The sequence below is a fragment of the Choloepus didactylus genome, chromosome 1 (genome assembly GCF_015220235.1).
Source record: "Choloepus didactylus isolate mChoDid1 chromosome 1, mChoDid1.pri, whole genome shotgun sequence".
Classification (NCBI taxonomy): domain Eukaryota; kingdom Metazoa; phylum Chordata; class Mammalia; order Pilosa; family Megalonychidae; genus Choloepus; species Choloepus didactylus.
This window is the reverse complement of record NC_051307.1, coordinates 109876590-109892048: the sequence shown is the minus strand read 5'-3', so window position 1 is coordinate 109892048 and position 15459 is coordinate 109876590. Positions and strand designations below refer to the sequence as shown.

At 33.9% G+C, this 15459-nt stretch overlaps 1 protein-coding gene across 5 annotated transcripts in view; it reads left to right on the top strand.

Moving 5' to 3' along the window:
- The window catches only part of ATP11B (ATPase phospholipid transporting 11B (putative)), a 165966-nt gene that overhangs the window by 138250 nt on the left and 12257 nt on the right, over nt 1-15459 (top strand). For 3 of the 5 annotated variants that reach the window (XM_037839789.1, XM_037839800.1, XM_037839806.1), the window contains 3 exons: nt 8381-8446; nt 8993-9096; nt 10374-10539. In XM_037839789.1, the coding sequence (XP_037695717.1) occupies nt 8381-8446; nt 8993-9096; nt 10374-10539 (336 nt within the window). Of the gene's footprint in view, nt 1-8380; nt 8447-8992; nt 9097-10373; nt 10540-13125; nt 13212-15459 lie in introns of all 5 variants that reach the window. The other 2 variants (XM_037839793.1, XM_037839796.1) reach the window with 1 other exon arrangement.

Below are 15459 nucleotides of genomic sequence, written 5' to 3'. Positions count from 1 at the left end.
CTATGAGTTTACATATTATAATTGGTTCATATTAGTGAGATCATACAGTATTTGTCTTTTCATGTCTGACTTATTTCACTTAACATAATGTCCTTGAGGTTCATCCATGTTGTCTTGTGCTTCAGTACCTCACTCCTTCTTACTGCTGAATAATTCCATCTTATATATATATATACCACATTTTGTTTATCCATTCATCTCTTGACGGACGCTTGGGTTGTTTCCATGTTTTGGCAATTTTGAATAATACCTCTGTGAACATCAGTGTGCAAATGTCTGTTTGCATCCCTACTTTCAGGTCTTCTTGGTATTATCAAGTAGCAGGATTGCCAGGTCATAAGGCAGCTCTATACTTAAGAATCACCAAACCATCCTCCACGGTGGCTGTACCATTTTACATTCCCACCAGCAGTGAATAAGTGTTCCAATTTCTCTACATCCTCTCCAACACTTGTAGTTGCCTGTTCATTTAATAGCAGCCATTCTAGTAGGTGTGAGATGATATCTCATTGTGGTTTTGATTTGCATTTCCCTAGTAGTTACTGAAGCTTTGCATCTTTTCATGTGTGTTTTAGCTATTTATATTTCCTTTTTGGAAAAATGTCTATTCATGTCTTTTGCTGATTTTTCATTGGGTTGTCTGTCTTCTTATTGTTGAGTTATCTGGCCTGGGCTTTTTGTTAGAAGGTTTTGATTACTAATTCATTCTCCTTACTTGTAGGTAATTCAAATTTTTATTTCTTCTTGAATCAGTTTTGATAGTTTTGTTTCTAGGAATTTGTCAGTTTCATTTAGGTAATCAATTTTGTTGGCATACAATTTTCATAGTATTCCCTTGTAATCCTTTTTATCTCTGGAAAGTCTTTAGTCCCCTCTGTCATGTCTAATTCCAGTAATTTGAATATTTTTCCTTAGTCTCCCTCTTTTTTTTTAATCCATCTAGCTAAAGGTTTGTCAGTTTTGATGATTGTTTAAAAGAACCAACTTTTAGTTTTGAATTCCTCTATTGTCTTTCTATTCTCTGTTTCATTTATTTCCACTCAATCATTATTTCCTTCCTTCTGCTAGCAGTAATTTAGTTTGCTCTTCTTCTTCTAGTTCTTTAAGGTATATGGTTAGGTTGTTGATTTGAGATCTATTTTTAATGTAGGTGTTTACAGACATAAATTTTCCTCTGAGTACTTCTTTTGCTGCATCCCATAAGCTTTAGTAGATTGTGTTTGTTTTCATTCATCTCAGTATCTTTTCTAATTTCCCTTGGGGTTTCTTCTTTGACCCGTTGATTGTTTCTAAGTGGTTTTTTTGTTTGTTTTGTTGTTTTGTTTTTGTTTTTGTTTGATTTCTACATATTGGTGAGTTTTCCAGTTTTCCTTCTATTATTTATTTCTAGTTTTATTCCATTAGGGTCAGAAAAGATACTTGATGAGATTTCAGTTCTTTTAAATTTACTAAGATTTGTTTTAGGGTCTGCTCTAGAGAATGTTCCATGTGCACTTGAGAAGAATGGGTATTTTGCTGTTGTTGGGTAGAGTGTTCTGTATATGTCTGTTAGGTCTAATTGGTTGATAGTGTTGTTTAAGTCCTCTCTTTCCATATGATCTTCTGTCTAGTTGTTCTGTCCCTTGTTGCACATGGGAAATATTATTGTAGAACTGTCCAGTTCTCCCTTCAGTTCTATCAGTTTTTGCTTCATATATGGGTTTCTGTTGATAAGTGTGTATTTGTTTATTGTTATATATTTTTGGAGTGACTCTTACATCAATATATAATACCCCTCTGTGTCTCTTAAAATCTGTTTTGTCTGAATAATATTGCAACCACCTCCTTCTTTTGGATACTATTTGCATGGTATATCTTTTTTTTTTTTGCATGATATGTCTTTTGCCATCCTTTTACTTTCAACCTTTTTGAGTCTTTGTAGCTAAAGAGAGTCTTTTGTAGACAGCATTTAGTTGGATTGTGGTTGTGTTTTTTTGTTTGTTTGTGTTTTTTTGTATTTTTTTAACCATTCTGCCAATTTGCCTTTTAATTGGAGAATTTAACCCATTTATATTTGAAGTAATTATTGATAAGGAAAGACTTGTCATTTAGCTATTTGTTTTTTATATGTCTTGTGATCCTCAATTCCTCCCCCATTTCTACCTATGTTTGTATTTATTTGATTTTTTGTACTGTTTTTTTACTTTTATTTATATATATATATATTTTTTTATTGAGATTGTTCACATACCATACAACTCTCCAAAGATCCAAAGTGTACAATCAGTTGCCCATGGTACCATCATACAGCTGTGCATCCATCAACACAATTAATTTTTTTTTCAATTTTTAGAACATTTTCATTACTCCAGAAAAGAAAAAAAGACAAAAAGAGGAGACTCAAATCCTCCCATACCCCTAACCCTACGCCTCCATTATTGATTCATAGTTTTGGTATAGTACGTTTGTTACTGTTGATGAAAGAATGTTAAAATACTACTAACTGTAGTATATAGTTTGCATTAGGCTTGTATTTTTTTCCTACATGCCTCTCTATTATTAACTTCTGGTTATAGTGTCATACATTTGTTCTAGTTCGTGAGAGAGATTTCTAATATTTGTATAGTTAATCACGGACATTGTCCACCACAAGATTCACTGTTATATACATTCCCATCTTTTAACCTCCAACTTTCCTTCTGGTGACATACGTGACTCTGAGCTTACCCTTTCCACCAACTTCACATACCTTTCAGCACTGTTAGTTATTCTCACAACATGCTACCATCACCCCTGTCCATTTCCAAACATTTAAGTTCACCCTAGTTGAACATTCTGCTCATAATAAGCAACCCACTCTCCATTGGTAAACACCAATGAAGAATGTTCATCAAGTATACTATAAATTAGAGACATGACTAAAAAGTAATGACTGTGTTTTTGTGTTTTTTGTTTTTTTGTTTTTTTATTGTGATTGTTCACATACCATACAATTATCCAAAGATCCAAAGTGTACAATCAGTTGCTCCTGGTACCATCATACAGCTGTGCATCCACCACCACAATTAATTTTTGTTCAACTTTTAGAACATTTTCTTTACTCCAGAAAAGAAATAAAATAAAGGAAACTCAAATCCTCCCATACCCCTAACCAGCCCCCTTCCATTGTTGACTCGTAGTATTGGTATAGTACATTTGTTACTGTTTATGAAAGAACATTGAAATACTACTAACTGTAGTATATAGTTTGCAATAGGTATATATTTTCTCCCTATATGACCCTCTATTATTAACTTCTAGTTGTAGTGTCATGCATTTGTTCTGGTTCATGGAAGAGATTTCTAATATTTGTACAGTTTATCTCAGACGTTGCCCACCACAAGGATCACTGTTTTATGCGTTCCTAGCTTTTAACCTCTAGCTTTCCTTCTGGTGACATACATGACTCTGAGCTTCCCCTTTCCACCACATTCACACACCATCCAGCACTTAGTTATTCTAACAATGTGCTACCATCACCTCTCTTCATTTCCAAACATGTAAGTTCAACCTAGTTGAACATTCTGTTCATACTAAGCAACTGCTCCCCATTCTTCAGCCTCGTTCTATATCTTGGTGACTTATATTTTAGGTCTATGAGTTTACATATTATAATTAGTTCCTATCAGTGAGACCCTGCAATATTTGTCCTTATGTGTCTAGCTTATTTCATTCAGTATATTGCCCTCAATATTTTGTCATCTACCCAGTTTGGTTTTTTTTAATGTTTTTTTTCACACCCATACATTCCATCCTAAGTAAACAATTGAAGGTTCCCTATAGAGTCACATATTTATGTGTTCACCACCCTCACTACTATCTACGTAAGGAGGTCTGCATTTCTTCCACAAAGCAGGAGGAAGAGTCAAAGAAGGTAGAAGGCAAAAGAAAAAGAAAAAAGAAAGAGAAAAACAAAACAAAACAAACATGACAGCAAGGAAGCAGCAACAGGAAAGATAACCTTATCAGACAACACCACCAATGCCAAGAGTCTCACACCCCTCCCCTATGCCTCCCTCTTACCTGCATTTACCTTGGTATATTGCCTTTGTTACATCAAAGGAAGCATAATACAATGATTCGGTCAGTTATAGTCTCTAGTTTACGATGATTGTATTTTTCCCCCAATACCTCCCTATTTTCAACACCCTGCAAAGTTGACATTCATTTGTTCTCCCTCATGAAAAAAACGTGTTTGTACATTTTATCACAATTGTTGAACACTCTAGGTATCACTGAGTTATATAGTCCCAGTCTTTATCTTTCCTCTTTTCTTCTGGTGTCCCACATGCTCCTAACCTTCCTCTTTCAACCATATTCACAGTTATCTTTGTTCAGTATACTTACATTCCTGTGCTACCATCACCAAAATTGTGTTCCAAACCTCTCATTCCTGTCTTTTCCTATCAGTCTATAGTGCTCCCTTTAATATTTCCTTAGTATTTCCTGTAGAGCAGGTATCTTGTTCACAAACTCTGTCATTGTCTGTCAGAGGATATTGTGAACTCTCCCTCATATTTGAAGGACAGTTTTGCCAGATATAGGATCCTTGATTGGTGGTTTTTCTCTTTCAGTATCTTAAATGTATCACACCACTTCCTTCTTGCCTCCATGGTTTCTATTGAGAAATCCACAGTCTTATTCAACTTCCTTTGTATGTGATGGATCGCTTTTCTCTTGCTGCTTTCAGGATTGTCTCTTTGTCTTTGACGTTTGATAATCTGATTATTAAGTGTCTTGGCATAGGTCTATTCGGATCTATTCTGTTTTGAATACACTGCACTTCTTGGATCTGTAATTTAATGTCTTTCATAAGAGATGGGAAATTTTCATTGATTATTTCCTCTATTATTGCTTCTGCTCCTTTTCCCTTCTCCTTCTGAGACACTACTGAGATGTACATTCCTATATTCCATTTTGTGCTTAAGTTCCCGGAGACATTGCTCATATTTTTCCATTCTTTTCTCTATCTGTTCTTTGTGTATAGGCTTTCAGGTGCCTTGTTCTCCAGTTCCTGAGTGTTTTCTTCTGCCTCTTGAGATCTGCTGTTGTATGTTTCCATTGTGTCTTTCGTCTCTTGTGTTGTGCCTTTCATTTCCATAGGTTCTGCCAGTTGTTTTTTCCAAACTTTCGATTTCTGCCTTACGTACACCCAGTGTTTTCTTTATAGACTTTATCTCTGCCATATCTTCTTTAAACTTTTTGAATTGATTTAGCATTAGTTGTTTAAATTCCTGTATCTCAGTTGAAGTGTACGTTTGTTCCTTTGATTGGGCCATAACTTCATTTTTCTTAGTGTAGGTTGTAATTTTCTGTTGTCTAGCCATCCGACCTCCTTGGCCACCCCAGTCAGGTTTTCCCAGATGAGGACAGGCTCAGGTCCCAGAAGGAAGAAATATTCAGTATTCAGTTTCCCTGATGGTGTGTCTTAGAGGATTGACACACCGTGTGCTTTTCTGCCCAGCAGGTGGTGCCTGTCAGTCTGTCACTCCCGACTAGTGTAAGGAGGTGTGGCCTGTGGCTGTTTTCCCCCAGGCTCTGGGGTCTGGTTCTGAATGGAAGGCAGGTAGTAGAGCTGGGCCCTACCCCTTTCCTTTTGGGAAGATATGCCCCCTAGAGAGAGGTCATTTGCATATAAATAGATTCTTTGTTTCTCTGACTGCTATCTCCACCCTTGTCTGGGTCAGAGTGCTGCAAATTTAAAATGGCTGAGGCTTTCTCTACTGCAGAGTACTGCGAGCTGAAAATGGTTGAGGCTTTCTCCACTGAGCCACCCAGGTTGAGAGAGGGAGAAAGGGACAGAAAGCCCCCTTTCAGGGTCCATCTATGGCCCCCAGATTGACCCGTTGGCCAGAGATAGCACCCAATCCTTTGGGTTCCCTGTCCCAAGACAGATACGTCCCCTGACTCGACAAGGTCAGTCGTCACCAGAAGCCTCTGTCGGCTTGTTGGGGATTCATAGTTTGTATTGAGCGGTGAACATTAAAACCCCAGTTGAAGCTGGGCTGAGGTATATTCACTTATTCAGAGAGTGCTGCTCTCTAGCACCGCGAGGCTTTGCAGCTCAGGCTGCCATGAGGGAGGGGGCTCTTGGCTCAGGTCCGCAGTTTCTACTTACAGATTTTATGCTGTGATCTTGGGCATTCTTCCCAATTCAGGTTGGTGTATGATGAGTAGACTGTAGCTGTCATCTCCCAATAGTTATTCCAGATCTTTTACTAGTTGTTCCATTTTTTATTAGTTGTTCTGGGGGGACTAACTAAGTTCCACTCCTCTCTGTGCTGCCATCTTTGGACTGTGTGTTTTTTAAAAAAGAACTTAGCTTCTCTTTTGTTGGTCCCTACAAAGTAAGTCTTCTTAGGACATACTTGTTCTAAGAATGTTGATGTTGTACAAATTCTTGGAAATAGCTATGTTGTCTAGCTGTGATCCTAGCAAGGAAACTTACTCAGGGAGAAGCTATTTAAATAAAATTATAGATAAGGGAAGATGATGGTAGAAAAATGTGAAAGAAACAATTCAGATTTAAAGAGTTCACCCCAAGTTAAAACAGATTTCCACAGAATACAATGGAAAAAGCATCATAGCTAGGGTAAAAATATATTAGATGAGTAACAACATTATAATGAAAGAAACAGGAAGGAGGAAATTGTAGTCATATGCTGGGAGTAGAAAACTAAGATGATTTAGGGAGAAAAAATAATGGGAGAATCATTTCACAGGTAGTTGAGTTCCCATCCTAGCATTCCATGACATCCTGCTTCTTTGGCAGTCTCAGCTTCAAAAGAAAAGAGGCTTTAAGCAAAGAGAAAAATAAACCTTTTTGTAGTATTATTTACCATAATTTTTTTTCTTTAATTTCTCTTTCTTGCAATTCATGTCATCAGCTGTTGAAATCTAACCATCAAATAGTAAGAGCTCTATGTTAAGACTAGACAGTCAGTCTTTTGTATCTGTCTTCCACAGAAAATGTAGTATCCTTTATTTCAACTCAAAGGATTTAACCACCATAATTACCAATCAGATCATTCAAGAACAAGTTTACTATTTAATTCCTATTGGTAGACACAGATATTTTATAGAAATGTGTGTCTTTGACTATCTAGTTCATTACAGAATTTTTCTGTATGTTTGTTTATATAGCTGTTTGATGAATAAAGCACTAACAATATTCCAGTCACTTAATAGAAAGACACAGCTATACCTTAGAGGAGAACAGAAAAGTATGTTATCACCCAAATTGGACGGATGTTTACAAACTATAATAGAGAGATAATTTGTACTGGAAAACTGAACAAATGATTAACCGTTCACCTTAGGAGGGTAATTCTTTTATAGATAGATGTATAGTCAAGCCAGAAACTGAAAAAGTTTTAATCTTTCATTCTTAAGTCCCCACTTGCTTAACCCAGGACTCTGCTCCTGAATTATCCTCTCTCTTTCCTTCATCATCAATCTCTCATTCTCTATTGGATCAAATCCATCAGCATACAAACATGCTTGATCTCCATCTTCTAACAAAAAACACACTTCCTTGTCACCACAGCCTCCTGTGCTGGCTAACTCGGAAGAAGTTATCTTTTCTCGCCATTTCTACTCCCTAGCCTATTTTCTCTTGAACCAACTCCAGTGGAGCTTTTGCCCCCAGCACTCCCATCAAAAGCATTCTCTTTATGGTCACCAACCACCTCTTTATTGCCACATGTCTCAGCGAATTTGGCCATTGGGCACAATTATGAAACTTTCCTTCCTGCTATGTTATCTTCTCTCAACTTCTGTAACATCACACCCTTGGCTTCCTTACTTACTGTTCTTTTTCAGTCTTCTCATCCCACCTTCAGAATTAGTTTCTCAAATCTCTGCTCTATTGATGTTCTGAACTGGATAATTTTTATTGTGACGAGCTTGTCCTGTGAGTTGTAGAATATTTAGCAACATCCTTAGCCTCTGCCCACTAGAGGCCAGAAGCACACACACATAAACCACCTCCCCCCCACCCCGCAGTTGTGATAACAAAAATGTCTCCAGATTCTGCCAAATATGCCCTAGAAGACAAAATCTCCCCCACTTGAGAACCACTTCTCTAATTCTAGGGTTCAGTTCTAGGCCCTCTTTTCTTGTTTATTTGTACACTGGGTGAAAATATTATCATTGTGTGTAATAATAAGCATAATAATAATGCTTCATGATGTTTTATATCATATAGTCTTTTAACCTTACTAATGTAGTCATAGGTTTCAGATGTAACTGGCTTAAATAATGCAAGTGATTTTTAATAGACAATGGTATTAATTTTTGCCTTATAGCTGATTTAATGTTATATTGATACATAATGCAATAATAGTTGATTCCTTCTGTTTAGATGTTTGGAAACTGGACGTTTGGCACTTTGGTCTTTACAGTCATGGTTATTACAGTCACAGTAAAGGTATAGTACTGAAATTAGACATATGAACTAATTTTGCATTTGTTTAATTAGTAGTTAATTTTCTTTATTTCTTTAGCCATAGATGTTTTTCTGTTTTTCCAGTAATAAATAATTTCACTGATCACTATTTTAAATCATTCATTTTCATTTTTATCAAAGAATTCTTTTGTAAGTTCATTATTTTGGAAAGCCCTAGCTCATTTTATGGCCAAATAAGGGATAACCCCATAATACTCATCTCTGAAATTTTTTTTCTCTCTATGTAGTACAAGACAATACAATTCATTTTAGGCATGTAGCTGAGAATAAAGTAATCACATATTTCAGTGTTGCTGCCTCAAAGAAGAAAAATCTTCTAAACTTGAAATTATTCAAATTCATACCACGACCTTTTGGTTAATATTTATCCTCTCAGGGACTATGCCATGGAACTCTTTGTCACTTATAATTAATACATTTCATTCTTGAGTTTTATCTGAGAGGTTGAAGTCAAGTTTTATCACCTTATGTTTCTAAGGATTTTTTTTTAAATGTTTTGTGTTATAGATGGCTTTAGAAACTCATTTCTGGACCTGGATCAATCATCTTGTTACCTGGGGATCTATTATATTTTATTTCATATTTTCTTTGTTTTATGGAGGTATTCTCTGGTGAGTGACTATATAGTATTTTCATTGTACTGATTCAACTATAATAAATATTCATTGTTCTAGATTATATTATAAACAAATTCTGTTCAGAATAGTTTTGAGATCCTGTTCTGCTAATAAGTTCACTTCTTTCAACTAATCTTACTGATAATGAGAAAAAAAGAAACTAACATATTGAATACCTACTACATTCTAAGTGTTTCACATAAGATATTACATTTATTCATCATGTTAATCTTACTATCCTCATCTTTTCTGTGTGGAAACTGAGCCCCAAGGCCACAAAGGTAAAAAAAGGTAGCAAAGCCAGGATTTACCTTTAATTGTCGTACTCTGCAGTTAATGTTCTTTACAATAATCTTATTACCTCTAAATTATTTATTAATATCTGTTATAAAATAAGTCACATAGAACAATTAAATTTTGATAGTTAACTTCTTTCTCAAAGTTAAATATATTATAATGCATCTTCATTGATAGAAACAGATACACAACTACTCTGATAGATTAAAAATTAATACTTTTCCTAAGATTCTTTGGTAAGTGATGGAGAACTAAAATCTCTCCTTTGAAGAATTTATATTACATTTGCCTGCTGTGCATTCAAACCCTATAACAGGCAAAAAATTTCTGAAGTTAGGCAACAAGCTTGGATTGGCTAAACAATTAATTTAAGGTTATAAAAGGATCTCTTACAAATATTGCTTGTTGTATTTGTTTTTAATTCTTTTTTATTTCTCCATTTCTCTGTGTTTCCCTATATTCTTTTAAAGCAGTATATACAAAAACCCAAGAGTATCTTGGCAATACCTACTACTATGTAGAATTAGTACTCATGAGTGCATTTATTTCAAAAGATGTTTTCGAGAGCTTAAGTACAGCTTTCTACTAGATTTGAGTAATAAGTCTTTTAATTGCTCAGCAGAAAATATACTGTTACATACTTTTTCTTGCTTTTCTTGATCTCTTAAGGCTGTATTACTAAGTAATTTTTTATATACTACCACTAAGATAGTTGTCTAGTCAGCTCCTGTCTCTTTCCTAATAATAAAGACTGTAATTGTCATTGAAAGTAATAAAATTGGATCTTAATTTTAACAATTAAAGACTATCTTATTTTCATTATTAAATTAATTAAATTATATTGATTTGAAGTTTTGAACATTTTCTTGGAATATTCTTATAATTGTTACTTTCAAATATAGTGGGTTTACATGATGTCTTGATTTAAGGCTTTTATTTTCCACTTTTATTCAGCCCTCTTTCTTTCTTTGCAGGCCATTTTTAGGCTCCCAAAATATGTACTTTGTATTTATTCAGCTTCTATCAAGTGGTTCTGTTTGGTTTGCCATAATTATCATGGTTGTTACATGTGTATTTCTTGATATTGTGAAGAAAGTATTTGACCGACAGCTCCATCCTACAAGTACTGAAAAAGCACAGGTAACTGCTTTTTTTATATATATATACCTTTATAAATTTGGAATCTTTAACAATTGAATAGCTATCATTATAATTTGCCTATGTCAGAAAATATGGAATTATCCATTCCTGTTTCAAGTATTTTGCCATGAAAACATTGTTAAATGTGATATTTTTAAGTTGTTTCTTACTGTTTTATAAGTTTTATGACTACTGATACTTTTTTTTTTTAATTACATTGTGTTCTTAGTTTTATATTTTAAAACCTGGAGTTTTACTTTCAAGTTATATCCAGATAATAATATTAAATATGTCTTAAATAATATTATCACAGCATTCTATTAGATATATCTATAGTTAGGATACATATCAATGTCTTTAGACTCATTAGAATTTATCATATTTTTTCAGTTTAGAATTTATAATATTTTTTCAGTTTATATTGTTTTCCACAAAAGAGTATGAAATAAGTTCTTTAATATTTACAGAGTGGATTTTTATAAAATATATTCTTTCACTGAACACTTATTAATAAATGTTAAACTACAACAAATATTTAGAAATATATTACATAGTGCTTAAGAATGTGGTCTTTGAGACCTAACAGATCTTAGCTGAAATCCCAGTTCTGTCCCAGTTTGATAGCTCTGTGTCTCAGTTTGTTCACGGTAAAATTAGGTTAGAAATGTCTATTTTGTTACCTTTATAATGGGGATTAAATGAAAGAATGTAGAGATGCTCAATAAACAATACCTATTTAGTTGAATGTGCCTTTTTTTGTGTATTTGACTTATACATGTGTTGGGAAAAAAATCTTAGTTTATTCTATTAACTATTCCACAGCATTGGAAATATATTCTCAAGAATTTATTCTCATCAACTTTTACACCATAGTAAAGGCTGAGTTGACTTAGTTTTGCCTAGGTTGAGATTTTTTTCAGTATAATCTTTGGTACTTGCTAAGCAGATTTTGTTTTTAAGTTTTAGAAATTTAATACATATTAATACTACAAATAGAATAAGTTCTCACTAAGTATTCAGTGATTTGAGTTAGACTTCCTAAATAGTACATAGTTTTAATTTCAGTTGATAATTACATTAGGTTAATAAGCATTCCTTTAGCATTTATTTGCTTTGAAAAAGCCCTAGCAAACATGCATCTTAACACCATTGAGCCAGCATAGGCCTCTGAAGCCCGACAAACTTGAATGTAAATATTGGTTTTACCTTTTATAAGATGTATGTCCTTGATCAAATCACTTCCCTAAGTCTCAGTTTCCTCCTCTGTAAAATTGGAATAATAATTCATACCCTACATGATTAGACAGAATGAATATAAAACACCTAATACAGGACTTGTATGTAGTAGAGCCTCAATAAAAAAGTTATTGCAAGAATGATGAGGATGAAGATATTGCTCTGATAGTGATCTACAAATGAGACTGAAAAATTTGCATGATCTGATTACTCTGTCTACCTATGCACCATAAATTTATATCAGCATGGGCAAACATTCCTATAATGCAATATATTATTTAAATATAGATCAGAAAGGCTTGCCTATTTTACTATTTCTAATCTTCAGAGATTTTATAACAAGAGAATACTATTTTTAAGACATAGTCTTTCATACTTTAGAAAAAGACCTTTATGGAGAATACATTTGTCTCTGGGCTTATATAAACTTATATTTCACCAAAGTATATAATGACATCACTTTAAAAACTTCATTCTTTATAAAAGTAACTAATCAGATTTATTTAACTTATACTTAGAAATTTCTACATTAGGCAGAGTAGTTACAAATTTATGATGTCTTCTGTAGAGATTTCTTAATTATGTAAAAAGTAATGATATTAGTTCTTGTTGCTTTTTCTTTAGCCTCTTTTTAAAGGAATACATAGGAAACATTTGATGCCTTAAGGTGGATCCTTAGTCAAGAAAAAAAATTAAAAGTGCATTATATACTTTTTGGTTCTTTTAGCATAGGTTAAAATTGATCAAACATTGGATGTACAATCAATCATTTTATTTATGTGTGAAAGTCTGTTTAATCTTCCTTTTTGCCTCACTAAATTTAGTTTTAAATGACTTGACTAGATGTCCTACTGTTGCCTAATCCAAGAAGGAAATCTCCACTCAGGGATCTTCTAACCTGCTGTTTCTTGTTTCATTTTGTTTTTATTGAAACCATAAATGATTATTCAAACCCCATGTGGGACATATTCCTTTGCTGCAGGCAGTAATCATTGTTATGTCAGCATTATATCATCACCTGATTTCAAATGATGGTGAAATGGTTAGAAAGTCATCAGCTACTTCACTGTTTACCAAAAGTAGCAAGAAAACTCATATTAAAAGAAAAGCTGTCAGCATTTATTCTGAGCTTTGTTTTTCTCTAGAAAAACAATATGGTATTAAGAATAATTTCTTTGGGTGGCAAAGCCAACAGTCCTACAAATGTCAGTCATGTATGTGTACCATGCATATTTTCTACTTTTGTAGGAACAGATGTCTTTACCAAGCTCGTCCTGTGTCTGTCTCTTAGGTGATGAATACAGCACACTGACTTGTTGTATGTCCCATCCCTTTTCTGTCTACTTATAGATGTACTCCAACACAGTTGCTTTAAGTGACGAATTCATCGCACTGCAGCCATTGTCGAGTACAAGGAATCAGCTGAGCAAACTTAGGTAGAGTAGGAGGAGTAGAACCTCATTAACTCTTCTGCATGCTAAAGGACAATTAAGCAGTATTGAAAAAGATGGGCAGAGGCATGAATAAAGAGTGGAACATTTTTCTAGCACAGCTCTGTCCCTGGCTAATTTGACCTTTATTAATATGTATGTTAAAACCTAAAAAAATTATCAATTTCTCCTTTGAGAAGAAAATTCAGATGAAAATTCAGCATTAAACAGGACAGAGACCCATATATTATATTATATATATTTTTACCTTAGCTACCTTTTCCTAGCACAATTTTAATGCTTCTGCTTGTCATATTATTCATATTTAAGAATGCTCCTGCATGTTCAATAATTTAAGCTACAGAAACATCATAAAATTTAAAGTTTTAAGTTGTAGTTACTTGGAAATGGAAGTTGCCCATTTTTTATCTTCCTTCAATCACTGTTGTAAATACATGTGCCTATTTGTGTTTGTGCACTGTAATGGCTGCTGGAGCATTTCATATCCTTGCTTCTGTTTAGTGCATCCATAAATTAAATATATTTTGTATGTCATATATACTTTTATCTCCACAGACAGATCCAGTCTGTCAGTTTCTACAAAAAATAACCAGTAGTCTAGTCTGGTGGAAAGGATTGAAAGCTTAAATCCTCAACTTTTGATATTAAAATACCAAAACTATGTATTATGTTTAACTCCATTCTGGTTTGGAGGGAAAAACTAATATAACTAGAATACTTTTTTCTGTTTCGGAACTCTTCAGTTTCTTGCCCTGTCAGTGTCTTGTTGGTACTTAATCATGTTATGTTTTTTTTTTAATTCTTTTTTATTCTCAAAGTTCCTAATCTCTTTTCAGTTGATCAAATGAATGGCTTTGACAAAGCACTGCTTTAATAACCTTTTCTGTAACTCTGTGAGCTCATAATTTTAAGCTGTTTTAAAGTCTTACCAAACCTTTCAGTTTTTTTATTATTAGATTCAAGATTTTTATAATATTCTACTTTGAATTACAAAGATGTAATAATTATAGATAATATACAAGTGGATATTTGAGTTAATGTTTAAAACAATTAAAATTAAATATTATTAAAACAATAACTAAAGTCAAAATAAACTTGAAGGTTTGCCTTTGAGCCACATATTTGTATCACATGTTATAGGTGATACACATGTTAAAGGTGATAGCTTTTCTGGGTCCCTATCACATTTTTGAGTATCTAATTAATTAACTCTGAGTCAGTAGAATAGCTCATTATTTTAACAAATATTCTGGAAACCTCTTTTGTCAATTGAAGATAACTTGCATTGTGCATAATCGTATTTTTATGAAGTCATATTTTCACATATGTTGACTAAATCAAGCCACGTTTTTTGAGCCACACCAGACTAAAAGAGGATGGGAAAAGGAGAGAGCCCAGACTTCATAATCCTGTAATAAAGTAGTAAGCTTAACATTCATCTGTGAAGTAATACAATGAGAGCGAGTGTATTGATCAGGTAGCCTTTGCTGCGAGCTGCTCTCCAATGAGGCGGTATAACAAAGGGAAAAGAGCACTGTTTGGGAGCCGGAGTTCTGAATGCTAGTTCCTCCCTTGACACAACTCTCTGTATGTTCTAACAAATCCATTCACCTCTCTGGCCCTCCAGGTTCTTCACCTATAAAAAGATCATTTTACCTACTGTGATCTATTTACACACTCACTGTTAGCAACAAAGGAAAACAAAAAGAAGAAATGCTATGCTCAGCTAAAGGCCAGGCAAAAATAACAGTTGCTTAGATGAGTAGTGATCCCTGGGTGGGCATTTGTTCATAGCTGCGTGGAAAACAAATGCCCACATACACATGTCTGCTGGTGCATCCTGTGAATTTTGAATACTTTTTGTTTGTAAACTGCATTGAACAGTGCTCCTGGATGTGATGTATGGCAACTTAACTGTTTACACTGTGACAGAGAAAAGTTGCACAGCTATCAGATACCATATCTTTAAGAGCTTTCAAATCCTTGATTACGTCAGTACTTCTCAAGAACTTTTAGCACAAAACTATTATCCCTCCCCTGCATTATAGGCAAAGCTATTAAGCTCTCTTCATATAAACTTACTGTATTCTTGAAATAAGGAATTCTACCATTTTATTAATACATGTAAAAACTTCACCATACCATTCGTTTCGTCAAAGTAATTGTTGATCAGTCTTAAGAGTGGGAAAACAGAGAGAGACAAAATTTGTTTTTTATTCAGTAGGGACATTTT